Source organism: Colias croceus, chromosome 4 (assembly GCF_905220415.1).
Source record: "Colias croceus chromosome 4, ilColCroc2.1".
Classification (NCBI taxonomy): domain Eukaryota; kingdom Metazoa; phylum Arthropoda; class Insecta; order Lepidoptera; family Pieridae; genus Colias; species Colias croceus.
This window is the reverse complement of record NC_059540.1, coordinates 8,012,257-8,031,763: the sequence shown is the minus strand read 5'-3', so window position 1 is coordinate 8,031,763 and position 19,507 is coordinate 8,012,257. Positions and strand designations below refer to the sequence as shown.

At 32.1% G+C, this 19,507-nt stretch overlaps 1 protein-coding gene across 5 annotated transcripts in view; it reads right to left on the bottom strand.

The window, feature by feature from the left end:
* The window catches only part of LOC123691068 (NAD(+) hydrolase sarm1-like), a 49,295-nt gene that overhangs the window by 18,138 nt on the left and 11,650 nt on the right, over positions 1-19,507 (bottom strand). For 2 of the 5 annotated variants that reach the window (XM_045635286.1, XM_045635287.1), the window contains one exon: positions 898-954. The exons of 1 other annotated variant lie outside the window; for it this stretch is intronic. In XM_045635286.1, coding sequence (XP_045491242.1) covers positions 898-954 — 57 coding nt within the window. Of the gene's footprint in view, positions 1-897; positions 955-6,196; positions 6,653-19,507 lie in introns of those variants that run through there. 2 more of the 5 variants (XM_045635289.1, XM_045635290.1) reach the window with 2 other exon arrangements.

Sequence of the window (19,507 nt, the reverse complement as noted above, 5' to 3'; positions counted from 1 at the left end):
ATTAACTGAAAATAAAAGACTAATTATTAAGTTGTTAATTGAGATAAAATCAATTCTTGAATACTTCTTTATTCACCATCTATTCCGGAAGAGTTTGAGGCTAGAGTTAATGAAGGCAGTTCTATCATAAAACAATTTACTGAGCCTTAAAACAAAGGCTTCCCGGAAGACGAGAATTAGCTTTGATTAGTGTCCGGATGTTCGTATCTGGTGTTATTTATAATCTTTGTAAGATGTGGATTAAAAATAAACCATGTTTACTCTTCTATCATCAGGCGATGTTCAAATGAGTAAGTCCAATTAACCGACTTCCAAAAACGGTACGTTCTCGGTCACCTATTTTTTTATTTGTTTGCATTTGCATTGCATTATTCAGAGCTTTCTCGAGTTTTCATGAGTCATTTATGTTTCGTAAATAATGCTTGAAATGTTGCATTGAACATCGAAGCACAGATTACTAAATAGGTACTACGTATCGAGACTTTAATGTAAAGTTAATAAGTAGTGAGATACGTAGGTAGGCTGAACTTTTCTTGTAGAATAATAATTGCAACTAATATTTTTCGTTATTGCATTTTTATAAACATCGCGTTTCATTAGCTCCTATAACTTTTATAGATTCATTTGTAGCCTGAAGGTGTACCTGCATACATCTACATTTTTATACGTATTAAAAAGGAAATAGCATACCTACATAAAACAGCTCTAATACTGGATATTATAATAGGTATAAAAAAAACGATAACAAAGGAATGTAGGCGTGGATATAAAGCGGTTGTGCAAAAAGAAGATACAATACAATCTGAATGTAAATAAAAGCAATTTACAAGCAAAAAATTTTCAATTTTAAAAGGTTTCATTTATTTCCCGCCACCTAAATCATGCAAGGTGACATACCCATCGTGCAGACTTTGTGCTTTTATCTGGTGACAGCAGAGATTCTTCAGAACGTACCTGTAACAAAAAAGAAAACAAAATTATCACATCACATTAGCACATCACATATTATGTACATATATCCCTGCATAACTAGCCAACATTACATGATACAGAAGTACATATTGGAAGACGAACGTGTAGCTGTGGAATATTTTTCCAGTAGGTTCTTATGGTAATTACTAATTATTAAAGAAAATAATAACCCTTCTTTAACCATTTGTACTATTGATTGACGTTGATTAAAACAATTAAATCTACCATATAATTGCTGATTACCTGTATAAAGGTGATTCATCAATGTTTATGAATGACTGACTCATAGTTCGTTTACCCTATTGTTTGTATTTTGTCATGTGTCACAGATTTATCATAGGTATCTTATATCACGAGAAAGAACGATTACATAACTTAATTTAAATGCATCGAAATACCATAAAAAGCCTGCATTCGAAATAGCAGTAGGATTTATGGTAATACATACTTGTATCGTGATAAATCATAAAGTGCCTTCAAAGCAACCATTATCAGTTGCGGTCAAGACAAATCTAAATAGAGTTATTAAGACTTAGCTGAATGGGGCGGCCAGTGATTGCCGGTTGTTATCATCAGCAGTGGGCTGAAGATAAAGCGATTTAAATCGTCAACGTCCAATAATTTGAATTCAGTGCGAGCAATTTAATTCAGCTTAAGACGTCGCGTGGGCACATTGCATTGCAGCTCATAAGTGCGTTATAAAACTCGATAAACGACGCGCCAGTAGGCGGCCGGAAGAGTCAACCGCTGAGTGTTAGTGGACTTCCTACTTAGACGGCTTGCTATTCGACGGAAACGCTATTTTTGGCGCCCACTGTTGTTTCCTCTGAGGAAAGTTCATTAAAGGGTATAATTTCAAACTTTGTTAAAAAAAATTGAAGATGTGCTATCATTCAAGCTTTTGATTCATACAGTATTATTTAGATTGTAGACATTCCTGTGAGTTCATTTTTGCTTTTGGTCTGTCATAATTTTGTTTTTAAGATTGGTGCAAAAAACATGATTCAATAAAGTTGAATTATAACAATGATTACATAACATAACTTTTTGGAGGGTCGTAAAATGGCTTCCGAAAATAAAAAGTTGCACAAAGGAATCCGGGAACATTCCAAACTGCATTCTTCACTCCTTCAATGCACTTTAACGTTCCCACCGATGAGTACCGTTGGAATGTTGGGAATGTATTGGTCACCCTTTTAAAGGAAATCCCAATATTGTACCCGAGGTTTTAAAATATATTTTCGGAGCAATTTGGAGCATTTAGCGCTGACTTATTCAAATTGTAAAATGGATTTTCCTGGCAACAAATAGTAGGTCGTAAATATCACTTGCATATCCAAAGTTCAGTATGGACGTAAGCCTCTAAATAACTACTTTTAGCGACCAATTAAAGTGTTGTTAGTAAAAATGATATAGTTAACTGGTTGGTTTCTTGATAAAAATAATAATGTGAACTGTGCTGTCGTAATTTTTAGAGGAAGTGGTAATTCATTATTTATTTCAAATTACCTTGACCTATCTTAGCGCGAGGAGTTAATTGATATCTAAATTAAAATCGTTGATATGAAGGGGCGAAGATTTATGGCGTAACAATCTTGATCGTAGTAATTTGAAGTTGCTCCCCTAACCTTTTCTTGTTTTAAATGTTACCTTAGTCTTGTTTTTAATGGTTTATTTTTTAATTCTTGGTGTGAATTTTAAAATTGATTTTCACTTAGTGAGTAGTTTAAAAGTTGAATATTCTCAATGTAAAGACAGTTTTATAGTTTTAGAAGAAAGATGGATTTTAAGGATGCTTTTTTACATGGGTGATTGTTTCATGATCTAGCCAAGCATCTTGGAATTTACCGATTTGTTGATACACAAGTATGACATTAGAATTTGGTATGGAATAATTTTAGCCGCTTGGAGATAACCTACGGTTCTTTTTTATGAAATATAACATTATTATATAATAGATATATTAATAGGGCATTAACTATTAATGATACGAAAGTCGGAATATATAGGAAGAGAGCATTATATATGAGGTAACGTAATATGAAGAATGCTAATGACTAACTGTAGATATGTAATCGAAAATAAAGATTCAATGATATATAAATAAAGTTTTAGAAACAGAAAAACACATATTCAACGTCATGTTATCTACCAGTTTGATACTTCAAACTACCATGTTATGTCGAAACTTTATCTAATCGACCTTATTTATACAATTTTATGAAATTCCATTAAACATTGGAAATTTACTACGATCACCAAGGAAATGAAAATAATATGCATAATAACACTGATAATAATAATAATACATAACAATGTATTGTCTGGCGTTAGCGGTTCGTTTGTTTAATGTATTGTTTACAAAATGTGGCAACATCGTTTCACGAGCAGCTTAAAATTGCAAGCAGTTAAATTATTGTTACCATGTTGTTTTTAGGGTATGCAGAGGCTGGTTATCAAGACCGCGGACATATCAAAGGGAATTTCATGTGGAACGATTTAAATTCTTGCAATTATCATATCAAGGTTTAAATTCCCTCGTTTTAATGCGTGCCCAGATGCAGCGGATGTACCCTTTAACCTGTGACAGTACGAGCTGAAGAAATCTCGCCTTTAAATTTATGATATTTGGTTCAGTCTTCGTATAATCGCACATTTTGCAATGTTTGTAGGTCATTCATATATCTACACGTAGGTACAGCTTGCATTGCAGTGGACCTTGTATGAACCATATTAAACAAATAAGTATAGCGCATGTGAATTAAAAAGAGAAGTTGAAATGTATTATTTTGTAGTTTAAGTAGGTACCTACGCAAGGAATGGAACCAGAAATAACTATCTGGATGCGAATGGACAAGATTTTTTTTACTGTACATCTAAAATGTTAGGTACTTTGCTTTATAGGCGAACAATATATACCAAAAAGGCTTTGATACCTATTTATATCGGAATTAGGATTACATGTAAATTATTGCGTCGCCATACTACCTAGGTACCTTACCTAGAACACCCTTTTTCCATTCAGTTCTCAACGTTTAGAACGCTGAGACGTCTGCAGACTGTAATATCCGGGTGGAATCAGGTTAAAGGGCAATCAAAATAATTCCTTTTTGTTTGCACAATTCGCTCAGATTGTAGGTACGTAGGTAAAATGTGAATGCCAATTGTTATCACTGCACTAATTCTAGTATAAAAGTCGCTTTTTCTGTCCCTGTGTCCCTTTGTATGCTTAAATCTACGGATTTTGATGCGGTTTTTTTTATAGATAGAGTGATTCAAGAGAAAGGTTTTAGTAGGTAGTTATATACCTAATTTATTAGGCTTTAGACAATGCTGTCGAAGCCGCGGGCGTTAAAACTAGTAATTAATATTTATGAAATTATCCAGATAGGTACCTACATATGTTTGGTACCTAGTACCTACCAATGTGCATTAAATTATTAATTTTAATCGGCATTTTGCCATAAAAATCTATTGTGGTTCATTATATTTACCGCCTTTGGTAATTGATTCCTTTTTAGTATCATGAGCGGATAATTTATTACTTCATAGAAAAATAAACGAGTTCCTTCATATTATGGATTTAATAAAAAAACCGGCCAAGTGTGAGTCGGACTCGCGCACCGAGGGTTCCGTAAAATTTAAGGTTTTCGGAATTTTTCCTTTATGTGTGCTATAAAACGTTGCTTCATGCCAAATTTCAAGATTCTAGGTCGACTGGAAGTACCCTTGAGGTTTTGATTCCCTTGCGAGTACTTGCGAGTTTCAAAATATGCAGATTAAATTGCTGTTTCTTTTGATTGCGTTGACATAGAAGTTTGATTTTGTTACAGCTTAAAGGTATTATAGACCTGAGTATTTGGTATGAATTTCAATTTAATACCTCTACGCGTTTATGAGGAAATGGGTAGTAATTTTAAAATTATAAAAAAAAAAAAATATTATGTGATGTAACAAAAAAATTTATGGTTTTCGTAATTTTTCCTTTATCTATGCTATAAGACGTTGCTTCGTACCAAATTTCAAGATTCTGAGTTCACGGGAAGCACCCTGTAGGTTTTGATTCCCTTGCAAGTGTCGAAAATTTGCGGCATAAACGGCTGTATCTTTTGATTGCGTTGGCTTAGAAGTTTGATTTTTTCACAGCTTCAAGGGACAGTAGACCTGAGTAATTGATATAAATTTCAGCTTCATACCTCCACGCGTTCCTGAGAAAAAGGGTCTTGACAGACGGACGGACGGACAGACGGACAACAAAGTGATCCTATAAGGGTTCCGTTTTTTCCTTTTGAGGTACGGAACCCTAAAAACTTGGTTTATTACTGGAATTTTACGTAGGTACAAGTATAAATATTAACTGTAACACGATAAAGGATATTGTGAAAATAATTATTATAAGCCTTTAAGCTAGGTATTATTATAAGGAAAGAGGCCCTGTATTCGGCATACCTACGTAGGTAGGTACCTACCTAATCAATTTTATTCAAAATAGGTATTGGATGCATAATTAATGTTATGGTGGGTTAATAATATACGTACTTAGGTACCTACCTAGGTAGGTACTTACACGGTTTTTGAATTCTGATATTTATCCATTGAGATGCAGACACATATGGAGACGACACCGCCTACATCACTTATGTTCCGCTCAACATACGCCATATGGCGGAACTGCACGCTCATTTTTTATTTGTTTTAAAGTGAAACGCATCAAATATGCCTTCGTGTGTGTTACGATATTGCATAAATAATACAAATTAGGTATACGGAGAAGTGCAAAGGAATAACTTTCATAGGTACCTAAGTACCTAACTAGATTTTTAAAACTTAGAGCAAAAAAATGGCGCACAGATTTTGTACGTGGTGTGTCCTCCATACGTAGTAATAATATCTCAATGTATTTATCGTTATTTTATTGGTGTGATTGTAACACAATGTCTTAATTTTGACTGTGTTTAACTAAAATTAAATTTCAGTAGACACCTAGGTATCAACATTATTGTAAATTCCCAGGAATAATTTATTTGTGGTTAGTAAACATAATAATTTATATAATAGTTTAATGCTTACTATTTATTATTATTAATAATAGAAAAGCGATGTTATGAAAATAAAACTGGGTAGGTAGGTAGGTAGTTTGTTTCTATAGGTACGTACAATCATATTTTATTGAATAACATTGAATGCATAGGTAGTAACTTTAAGCACATCTCTGATCTCTTACCTTCTTTGGAAAGAAAATTTTCGGTTTTCCGGTATACGTGGTATATGAAGCCATGTTTTCGATTTTCGTAACAACCATAATTTGATAAAACACTTATTTCGCTACGAATAAACACTGGATGACACGGTAAATGTTATGGATTTCGAGAATTTTCGGCGGTCACGTGTAAACTCGTGGTGAATTTAAACTATCATTAAGATTTCATTGTCACTGTTTATGGACAAAATCACCACGTTATTTCTGTTTATTTTCCCGCATTAAATGTGTTGAGACGTTATGAGTCCACGTCACCGTCGTTGAAATTACGTGTTTTTCGAAATCATTTATATCATACACTCTCGTTTCGTCACAATATATTACAAAATGATGATGATTTATTATATTCATTCAACTTTAGTCACATTTTAAAAGCGACGCGGATGCATACGATACTTAACACGTAACACCACGCATACGCTTCGGTTCAAACTGAATTTTCGTCTGCCTCAACTGTTGCTTTTTATCAATTCAGGGGAACGTCCCCCCGCGCGTGACCCGTCTCTTTCACTCCTTCCATTCATTAGACAACGAAAAAGTGACAGCATTATTTACGCACTTCATCCGCAATACATAAACGAGTAAGATAATGAAATATAATACTAAGTACATACGTATAATACGCATGTGTGTATTTATTATTACTTTGTCACAGAATACATAATAGTAGCTAAACGCTACTTTGTGTCTTGAATCTTGAGAGCCATATAGAACAACTTTGCCCTGTACAGTACTTATTTGGATCGAATCGATCGTAAATATTTTAATAAACAAAAAAGACGCAATTGTCATAAAATTAAATTTAATTAACAATTTAATTTAAAACACCTCTTTACTAAGTTCTAGCTTTCCGCCCGCATCGCACGCATAGTCAAAGGAAATTCCAATAGGAATGAGATATTTCACCGCGATAAAAAATAGCCTATGTCAAACTATCTCCAGGTGCTCCAGCCACTCAAAAATCATAACATCCAGTCACTTCATTTGATCGTGCAAGACAAATAAATAACAACAAAACATTTAAAAAAAGGCAAACAACAACTTTACAATATCATAGAGATTTTACCTATATAATAATTAAAGTGATTTTATAAAATAATAAGAACAACCTCAATTAACATTATTGAATTTTATACGGTATGAAATGAAGCTTACATTAAATCTTTGTTTAGTTCCATTCAAATATGGAAACGATTAATTCATACAACCAAGAATGGAGGCCCCATATAAAACCATAAGTTATAAATTATTTTTTTTTTTTTTGTCGGTACCTCGGGTCACTGCAAGCATGTCCAAAATACGAAAATCAAGTTTCCAAAAACACTAACATTAAAAGTCCTTTTTATCATTCAACAGTTTGATATCGCTGACTTTGCTGATGTAGAATGTGAATTTATTTTGTTATCTGTACCTTAAAGTTTGCAACTCTTTAGGTATTTTAGCCTTGTTTAATGTTTATTCTGATTTTTGAAATACATACTCTTCTATAAACTAGACTACTTCTATCAACTATGTGATAATAATTATTATGTCACACAACGTAGGTAATAAATAGGTTTCTAGGTTTCTTATTTTTATACTTACATCAATTGGTAATTTCAAATTAAAGAAAAATGAAAATAATACATCGCAAACCACAGAATCAAAATAACATTAGAATTACGCCTATTATATCTAGAAAATTCTAGTCGGCTTACTCAAAAGTCGCTATAATTACAATTATAGCGACTTTTTATAAAATAAAATGCTTTAGCGCCATTTTAACGCAGAAATAGAAAGCATTGACACAGCGACACAGCGGCGTCGTCTGCCATCTCATCACTCATGGTATACGTGGCTTCTGGCGACCCTGGTTTGGCGCCTTTTGCACTATTTTCAGATCCTTTGACTCAATCATCTTCACATCATCACTGGGATTTTAAACTAGTAATTGACTTATTTGAATGCATTTACTGCAATTGTGTTTCGTTTTGTAAGTGTCGTCATTTTATTGTGAAAATATATCAAGAGTTCATGTGTCATCATTTTAGCTCTTTCAAATTCTTTAGAGATATTGTTTTTCCAAATGATTAAATGAAATAATTAGTTATTATTCTACAATATAAATAAGTTTTGGGGCTTGACTTATTAGATTCGTTGTAGACTCTACCTTTCGTACATCGGACCTACGTGCACGTATCGTAAGTGAAATATTACCTACATATTTTATAAGTAAAATCGTAAAATCAAGTGTTTTAAATATCAAATCAAGGAAAACATACCTCAGGAAACATTTTAATCGTATTAACTTTAGTTGAATACTTAGCACAAAACGAATTTCCACGTATACAAGAAGTCACAGTTTTCTTCATTTTCATGATTCACAAAACACAAACACCTTACACCTTTTAATAATAATAATTAGTCACTTGTAATACGTCTGTATCAAATAGTAGTTATAATAATTCTGTTGTTAAGTGAAAAGAAAATAAATCCGTGTTCTTTTTTACACAATTCAGCTGTTTTTATTGAGCGACCGATATAATTTACAATTCCGCGATTTGTTGATTATTATGCAATCAAAATTAGTACAAGATTCGCCTCTTTCATCACGTATTTACATTGACGTTATTAAGATTTAATGAAAATGTAACACACTTTCTATATTAAAGTCTGAGTTTAGTTTAAAATTAAATTATATATATTATTACCTACATTACTCCTTTTCTGCTAATGTAAGGATTGTTTTACAGAAATGCTTGGTTAAATATACCTATTCATTTATTAATGATAATAATAAATATTTAATTTAATTTTCATCGGTCCTATATTCGCCCCTTGTACAAAGATAGAGGCTCTATCATGGCAACGTTAACAACGTTATTTAAATGGCGTTAAAATTTTGCGGTGATATTTTTCATCAGCTATTGTAGCAATGGTAAACCGGAAGATAGTAAAAATTAAATATTTGGTCATTTGTACCAGTATGGCCATTCTTCAGGAGTCTAATTACGTAATGGTAAAAAGGAAAATGATAGCGCTGGTTTCGGCGGCTCAATCCAGTGGGAGTTAATCGTATTTGTCGGATAAATAACGAAAGAAGAATGACACATCACACAGTCCATAAAAATTCTTGTATTTTCTGATTGTCGATAAATAAGGAGAAGGTGCGTAGCGTAATACTTCTTCAGTAGGACTTCACCGTACCGATACGAATATGTTAATTAGAAAATCAAACAATTCAATCATATATGCACCAGGTTTTTTTATTGCACAGCTAATTATTATCGTCAAAAAGGCATTCACGAAAATCACCATACCATACACTTTTCAGACAGTTTTAATATCCGTCACCATCGCAAAGGGGTACCAAATTTTTATTTATTTATTTATTCATCATTGTACAAACATGAATGGACAAAGCAGAAAAAAAGAACAAAATCACAAAAAGGCATCATTTGTACAAAAGGCGGCCTTATTGCTGAACAGCAATCTCTACCAGGCAACCTGGTAGGAAAGGAAATGTAAGAAGGTCGTGGGATAGCGCAAAATAAATGACTATAATTACAATTACATATAACAATTCATTGCAAATAATATAAAATAGACACATATACACACATACTAATACATATTATAAATTATAAACTAAATACTTTTATTTTGGTTTAACAATTTCTTCAACCCTAAAAAAGTTGGCAACATCTCAAAGTAAAATATTATGTAAATGTAATTTATGACCGTAACCGTGGTTGCCTAAACAATAATTGGGTTATAGTAACAATGCTTATATTATGTATCTAATATAGAGCTATCAAGACTGACAATAGAAGGCCCATAAATATAGTCACCTATAATTGATACCAAATAATTATCAGAAACATTTATATGTACAGTTACTCGTATTATATTTCACTATCTCATGCTTATAGTAAACGTTCATGGAATTAGATTTTCATACAAGCATTTTAAATAAGATCCGGTCAATGCACTTACGGCACCCACTTCATACGATTTGTTTTTATAGTGCGATTTTGACATCACAATAAAATGCTGTTATGCAGTTTAGTGTACTTTTATATGACACGTACATCGTTAAACTGTTATTAGACGAGCCCACTTTATTTAAGTGCTAAAAATTATATTTAATGACGCAGTCAATCAGATAAAAATGCATTGCCGCATGTTCGCAAACTATTTATTGCTTATTTTATAAAATTCAACTTAATATGAAAAAAATATAATAATTTAAATTTAAATTACACTTGTAAGTTTGAAGAATTTTATTGTCAAAAGCTTATCACCTCAGCTCTTTCAATAAAAATAATACAATGCAAATAGAAATAACATACATTTTCAACACGTGCTAGATAAAAATTCTCATTAAAAATCACGTATGTTTTGTATTCTACAAAAAGATGTATCAAACAATTGCTACCAAATGCAAATCATGTATCGCTGACCAAGAGAAATTGGATATTTCGCCGAGACAACAGACGCGTGGGAAGCTACACAAAAAACGAACAGCGTGAGGTAAATATTAAATTAAATATTCGTACTAACATGTACATTAGGTGTTTCATTTTTTGGAGCTCTAAAAGATAGCGACACTCCTACAGCTACTGTTATGAATTATGTTGAATCTGCACGCATGACAGCTATGAGCTATGTTTAAATCAAAACGTTGACCTCAAAGCTCATTAGTACGTGTGTATACTCTTTATATGTATGTATGATTCTGTGTGTGTGTGTGTGACTGTGTGATATATTTGCATCGATGTATAAGCTCACATCTGAAATCGCTTTTGTCTTATCGCAAGAAGCACGTGCCTCTAACAACAACAACGTCAATGGGGATGGAGTCGGGTTTCCTCATGAGTGAACGCTGACAATACTTTTTGCAGACAATTACAAAGAATACCCAGCAATTTATCTATCAAGTGAACAATTGCTTAGTAATATAGACAAAATTTACGTGGGAGTACTTTAACGATTTTGACACACTTTATTTTATTTATATTCTTTGCGAATGTCATCCTTTGTGTATAATTTGTTATTCGATAAACCTTTTTACTCCCGCGCAATTTTCATAATTACAATTAGAGTTTGAAATCATAAAAAATACATATTCATGACTTACTGATACCTGTAAAAATTAATGTAGCGTTTTAAAAATTTAAAATATCAATGCGATATGTTTAATATGTAGTATGGGTAATCCAAATAATTATTCTTAATTATTCTATTTATGATAAGGAACTGAAGCATTCCATAAAATTATTTTTTATATTCAACAGCTATTTAATATTTTGTTTAAAAATGTAAGTTTATTTGTATATCATTTAACGAACAAGGAAATGGATTTTTCAATATTATTTTCGAGTTCTCGTTTCTCATTTACTTGACCAAGTAAATAACATTGTTTGCGATGATATCAATTATTATCTGATGTTCTTATTTTATCAGGTACCATCTACGGCTATGTCATCACGATAGTTTATCGCGATAAGACGAGATAATGTCATTTTTGGTTTAAAACAAAGTTACGCTTAAATTGACCACAAATGAAGAGTCAGCTAGACTAAAATCAATTATTTTTACTTATATATCTGTTTCTTTAAGCCTTAAATGCTTCGAATCGGCATGAAGAAAAGAAAGAATCAGTGTAACGGATGTTTAATATTCGCCTAATATTTTCTCAAAATATTTTTCACGTGCACCAAATGATGGCCGTAAATCATAATATAATCTAACAATTGTTCTAAGCAAGCTTTGTTTATAAATGTAGGTAGACCGAACAAAAACAATGTTCACAGTTACATGATAATCAATATTCTCTCACAGGAATTATGTGTGAGCCAAGGTATGTTTAGTTTTACGAGTGTAAGAAGGTTATTGAAAATCGTTTCGTGGTGCATTTCAAAAGTATCTGTAAACTCAAATCTAGCAAAACTACAATAATATTTAAAGATAACGATGATTTTTATTCCACAGTTTTTCTACATAGGCAATAATAGAACTGCAGTCCGCTGAAGGATTGTCCGGTATTACGCGCAAAATCAAGTAAATAAATAGATCTCTATTAGGTACTACTTGACTCTATTCAGTATATTGCCGGACTAGGTTCAATAAAATAATTAATGATACTACTTTAGAGTCTAGGCGATAGTTTTATTTACTTACATGTAAAATTATAGGATATAATAATCAACATACGATGAATACATTTTCAAGAATAAGTTCATTATATCATCACTTGATAATTACTATCTATGACATAAAATGAGTCTACTCGAAATATTTCAAAGAAAACACGTCATAATGCTGCTTATCATATCACGAAGCCAGTTCCGGCGATTATTACATCTAAGTATTTGAATATCAAAGTACCGGAAAGAGGCGAAAAATGAAAGTGATAGCAATTTTGTTGAGAAACTTGTTTTTTCACAAAATAACTAGGAAATATTTTACTGATAAGTATGAACGTGAAATAGATAAATGAGTTAAATTAAAAAGCTAATTAAATCAGAGAGAATTAAAAGGCAAGTTAAAGTCATGTCGTCTCAAAATTGATGAGGAAAAATATTTACAGGATTGTCTCTACATTTATTGAACTCTATGTTTTCATTTATTTGTGTATACAAAGCGTTACATAATACATAGACTAATAATTATTATGAAATACACAAGTATTCTGAACATTTCTCAAAAGCAAAGGAACGAAAAATCAGCAAACCAAACAATTACCATTACCCCTTCACATGGTAATTAGTAATTACCGAAACCGCTTCAATAGCAACAGGACATCCCTATAGACTATAACAAGATATTTGTTTAAGTTTAGTACCAGCCCACGGGTCTCCGATAAATTAGAATATGGTTTTATTGTGCCTCATTCATTGACCACTTCCACTGTACTGACCTCAGTTATGTTAAAACGTTATATGACACCGCTGTAATGTAACTCTATGTTCATTTGTTCTGATTTTATCGCCAAATCTTTATTACTTCTTAATTACGTAATTGCGCGGTTTACAGTTACATGCATAATGTTTATGATTTATATAGTTGTTCCTCAGATTGAGGATAGGTGGAGGTAAATGCGTCCGAGTTGTAGGTATTCCCAACATTACGAAAAAATCTTTAATAAGGTTGGTAATCTTTAGTAAGGTTGACTGGGTTTATGCCTTAGTTTTCTAAAGTATGTACTTGGCTTACGTAGTGGTTAAAAAACAATACTTTATAGTAAACTAGCATGATATAATCGTGTTGGCATTAGTACATAATGAAGTACGATAACAGAAGGATTATATGGTAAATGTCCTTGCCAGTGTAAGACAATAAACCCTATGTAAAATATCATCTAACTGCTACACTAGATCTTAGCAGCTATGTCGCATATATTATAATTTAGAAATTAAAGACCTTTATATAATTTCAATCAAGTTTATAAATTTAAATTAATATAAGAATAATGGCATAAAAATAACACCGAAACGACAAATAGAAAAAGTTTTATATTGAGCTATTATTAAATTTATTTCATATGATAATAAAAAATACAAAGTCATTGCATTTATTCATACAAGGAATATCGAATATTGACTTTCGCTACCATATTGGTTTCGGTTCGAATGAATAATTCTAAGTATGCCAATTGATAACGCCTTTTCCACGTAGACAATTATTTTAAGACGAATTCGGGAATGAGGAAAATGGGTCCGAATGACCTAACTCAACAATTTCTTTCAACTAACTTACTTAATATCTTTTTGAGTTTTCTTTCCGGTTTTAATAGATAAGTTTTTGATACCTAGTTGATACGAAACAACAACAGTCTCAAAGAACTTCTACTTTTTTATTTTTCACAAACTAAGTTCACATGGTTTTTATAAATTATTAATTAACTAGGTTTCCGCCCGCGGCTTCGCACGCGCTGTCAAAGAAAAACCCGCATAGTTCCCGTTCCCGTGGTATTTCTGGGATTGCGTCATTTTCCCGGGATAAAAAGTAGCCTATGTCCTTTCTTTCTGTCTTTCTCTGTTATGTCTTTTCGCATTTATAATATTATATGGATATATCATATAATAAAATAGGCAAATAAATAATCTGCTAAATAATAAACACAATAGAGCAATAATAATAATTTGTTCAACTCTCCCAGTGACGTATCAACCGGTGACTTGTATAAAGAAGAATTTCTTGAACATTATCTAAATTTGCAAAATATATTACGTATAATGATTAGATTAAGTACCTATACAATAATTATTATCAATACATCATCATTGTCTACAGGACACAAATCAATTTGCACGCGTTATCATTTAAAAATTTAATTTTGATGAGGTCATAGCAATGAACCGATAAAAAATGAGCTATTTATTATAGTTTATCGTTTTGAGAATCAAAATTATCTTGAAAAACCCATTTTCATATGACATCACAATAATATAATAAGTGTCACGTGTGGTCTGTAATCTATATGATTAAATAAATATTTGGTATTATTCTCTGCCTGATTTCCTACATCAAACAATCACTGAGGCTGCATCTTGAAAAATGGGGGAGTCGGAGTACTTACTATATATTATTACGTAGTAACTATAATAGTACCTGTGGTAGTACGATGTTATGCTTTAGTCTTTTGCATATTATTATAACTCTTTCTACGGGCAAAATTACATTTATTTATGGCCCTCTTGTTACAATGAAAAACGATTATATATATGCATTATAATTTTGACTTGACTTCGGGACAAGAAAACTTGACTGGATTGTAAGGAAATGTTGCTCGTAAAGGAGATGTTATATAAACGGATAATTAATTATATCTTTGTTAGATCGTGTATTTTGATTATTGCTTATTTTATTTAATGCAATGTCACAATGTTTCTTCATATATTTTTATCAGCTTAAAAATATGATTAGAAAAACTCACCATACGAAATCGAATTTCACGCCAATACTTATTATTAGGTACGTCTGATTGCCTAAATTGTGATATGTACATATGATATGTGTATTGTCTGTATCAAATTGATTTATGTTCTTAAAATACATTATCAATGCTTGTCCAAGTCGATGAGTAATAAGACTGTTATGTTATTTTCTTATTGTAACATTATGCACGGTGTTGTTATCTCACAATTTATCTATAAGTGATCTTCCGGCGGAATGTTATTTGAACTGATAATTATTCGATGTGAAACTATCTCAATTATTCGTTGAACAAATAGAAAATTTTACAGTTTATTTAGCAGAAAGCATGCGCCAGGATGGCGCCTGCGCGGTTACAACAAAGAGCACATTGTTTTGTTTACTTACAAGGTTCGTTTTGTTCTTGCATGTCAAATGTCGCAACATTGGGTTTATGAGCGCGTCAAGTTAATCATATTCCAGGATCGTATATCATTTTCATCCACATTGTTATATTATTTAACTCGCTTAAGCCTGTGTGTTTGGTCGATATAATTTTATAAATATAAATTTATAAAGAATAGAAAAAATTCGATCACGAGGCGGGACTTGAACCCGCATCCTTCGCGCCATTCCGGGGCGGATGCCTAACCAACTCAGCCACTCGTGACCCGCCTGAGCAATCGAATTTATTCTATCCTTTCAGTTTTATGTGTCTTAAGGGACACACCGCGCGCCATCTATTGAGATGATTTAACAACCATTTCAACCAATATGAAGCACTTTTCAGTGAATACAATATTGTAACGATGGAACACGACCTTTTCTTGAATTTATATTTTTTGGTTTTTATGGCATTCAAATGCTTTATAAATATAAATTTATAAAGAATAGAAAAAATTCGATCACGAGGCGGGACTTGAACCCGCATCCTTCGCGCCATTCCGGGGCGGATGCCTAACCAACTCAGCCACTCGTGACCCGCCTGAGCAATCGAATTTATTCTATCCTTTCAGTTTTATGTGTCTTAAGGGACACACCGCGCGCCATCTATTGAGATGATTTAACAACCATTTCAACCAAGGGGCCATCCATAAAGTACGTCACACGTAAAGGGGGGGGGAGGGGGTCGACAAAGTGTGACATGGTGTGACAAGGGGTGGCAGGGGTCTTAAGTTTCGTGACATCACATTTCAAAATCTAGAGGTACTAATCGCGTAATTTGAAATATAAATTAAACTAAAAAATATGTCCAACTCTATCTTTAGGGCAATACGGTTTAAATTGTTTTGTTGACAATTTATATTTATTCGTTAGTTTATTTTTTTGTTATTGTTTCAAATATTTGATATTAAATTGATTTCATAAAAAAGTACTTAATTTAAAAATGGAAATAAAACTAATTTCGGAACTGCTGTTTTCATTTAATTATTTTTCGATGTTAAATTGCAAAACATGTGACGTCACACTAGGGAGGGGGGGGGTCTTAGAAATGTGACCACCAGTGACAAGGACGGGGGGGTGCTCAAAAAATTATGAAATTAGTGTGACATACTTTATGGATGGCCCCCAATATGAAGCACTTTTCAGTGAATACAATATTGTAACGATGGAACACGACCTTTTCTTGAATTTATATTTTTTGGTTTTTATGGCATTCAAATGCTTTATAAATATAAATTTATAAAGAATAGAATAAATTCGATTGCTCAGGCGGGTCACGAGTGGCTGAGTTGGTTAGGCATCCGCCCCGGAATGGCGCGAAGGATGCGGGTTCAAGTCCCGCCTCGTGATCGAATTTTTTCTATTCTTTATAAATTTATATTTATAAAGCATTTGAATGCCATAAAAACCAAAAAATATAAATTCGATATAATTTTGTTTATATTTAGCCAAATCCTTTACCAATTCCTTATTTTTCTCTCTATAACGTTAAAGTAAACGTAATAAGTTTAATAATTACAAATCGAAGTTTGAATTCACTTATCAATTTAAAAACGTTTACCAAATTGTTTCTGGGTTTAATTTATAAGTAAGTTGGTACGTAGGTAGGTAATTAAAATATTCTATAACAAAACGGGCAGACACATGCGAATAAAAATTCAGTAAGAATTATAGAACTGATGACTTGAAATATTACAATCATGAAAATTCCACATAATGCATTGCATTAGTGTTACAAAAGATATTTCATAACCAGATAACTTCATAATTCTGCTCTTGGTTACAACTGTCAACTAGCTCGATCCTCGAGGGGGTTGACTCTAGTAGACGTTAGAAGAGTGAAAAGAGTCAGAAAATCAGTGAAATGATAGAAAAAAATTACTACTACTACTTACTGCATTACTAATACTGACTAATTGCCAAGTAACTTGAAGCTTTGCCGTTTATACATAGACAAGAACTTTAATTTATTAAGTATACAAATTTGAAATTACAACTTGTAACAAAATAAAAACAGAAGATATCAGATAGAATAGGAAAACCTTAGGAAAACATATCAATGTGTTTAGATTTTACTGCAGTAAAAGCTTTTATGATTAACCCCTTTTCCTATCCCTTGGTTATGGGCTAGGCTTTGCGTGTGAAATTTTCATTTGTTACTAATTCCTATTTACATACTTATAATAATTAACCTTGCAAAAACGTAAAATGGTAAGCTAATTGAATTGCCCTTCCTCATAATATGCAATAAAAATTTGCCCCTGTATTAAAAAACTGCGCAAGCAACACGTACGGCGCAATGTTCTATACGTTATAAAGGAGTATTAAAAATCAATTTATATTGAGTTTGTGTATAAAGAAATAACAAAAATGGGTCAAGGTCATAATACGCATTTTGGTAATTTCAGGGTGTTATTAAAATTGTATGAATTACTAATATGCAGTTGTAAATAGTTCAATATCAAACATTTAAGAGAGATTTGTCCCCTTATTTCTCTCTTCATAATAATATACCAAGTAGGTACATTGCCCTATAAAATATTAAAAGAAACAATTTAAATTAGATAAAACCTTTCAATAAAAATAGTTACTATATTTATTAAAAAAATTATTGATCTAAGTAACATTCCGAAGTTACACGTGACCTAACATATCATCTTAAAAATTTCTGTAAAATTATTGCATAGTGACAACGGAATTCGGATGCAGCTTTTACGAGGTGATATGTCACTCGCACTAGGAAATTCAATAAAGAAGAAATATGATAGTGTCAAGATACAAAACGCATGTAGGTTGCTCGATTCCCGGCCGAGCAACGACCTCCGCAGACACTACATCCTCTAACATTTGGCATGCTAATAAGTAAATTACGAAATGGCACCAAATTACGGCCTCTCAAAATATAGCTTGTAATCTTCGAACAATTCATAGGCGGTGAACCATAGCAATACCGCGTGCCATGGTATAATAGGGATTCTAAAACTATGGTAAGTATTACCGGTGGATATTTTACTACTCGAATACTTATATCTATATAACGGAGCTTTACTCGTGTCCACAGAGAAGGCCATGTAATTGATACAGACTAAAATCAATCTATCTAAGTAGAAAATTATTAACAGATCCAGTAAATAGTTTTTGCGTGTAACAAACATTCACATTCTCATCTTCACGTACTTTCACGCTCTTAAATACCTACTTACTACGTTGCTTACAATTTAGCCGTCTTAAACTACATAATTAGTTCTATTTTTATACCAAGTGATATTTGTAATTGTGATCTAAAAGTGCTTCTTCTATTAATAGGTGTCAAAAGCTGTTAATAATCATCAACATTGTAGAGGCGAGACCACACGCGCCTAGCGGTTAAAAGTCAACTAGTTAATTAAGTGGTATCGTTTTGTGGCCTTAGAGAATAACAATCATTGTTAATTATCATTTTCACACTTTTGTAAATCTTTATACTATGTTTACATATATAAGTATATAAATTATATAGGTCACTAGTGCATATTTCTGACCTTGTTGCTTGCAAAATAACATAATATCTATAAGTGTCCAAGTTTGTGTTACTTATGTGAAATTATTACACTGCTGTTATCGGATGTAATAAACTTGTAATAAATATTAAATATAAAATCTTTGGTTTGTTATTTTTTTTAATACGTAGTTTCAAAATAATCTACAATTGGAGTGTTATTGCTATGTACATAATATAATTAAGCAGTGTACCATCATTATTAAATTTTTTAGCAATAGTTGTAGGTAGGCACCTACTCGAGAGTTTCTGCTGAATTAATTTAACAGTTATGGGAAGAGCCGATCTGGATTCTGGATTAATCTTTTGTAGTTCTTGAATGAGGTTTATAAATAGTCTGGAATTTGGGCGCAGGCGTCTCTACCTTGATATAATCTATGAACAGTAAAATGAAA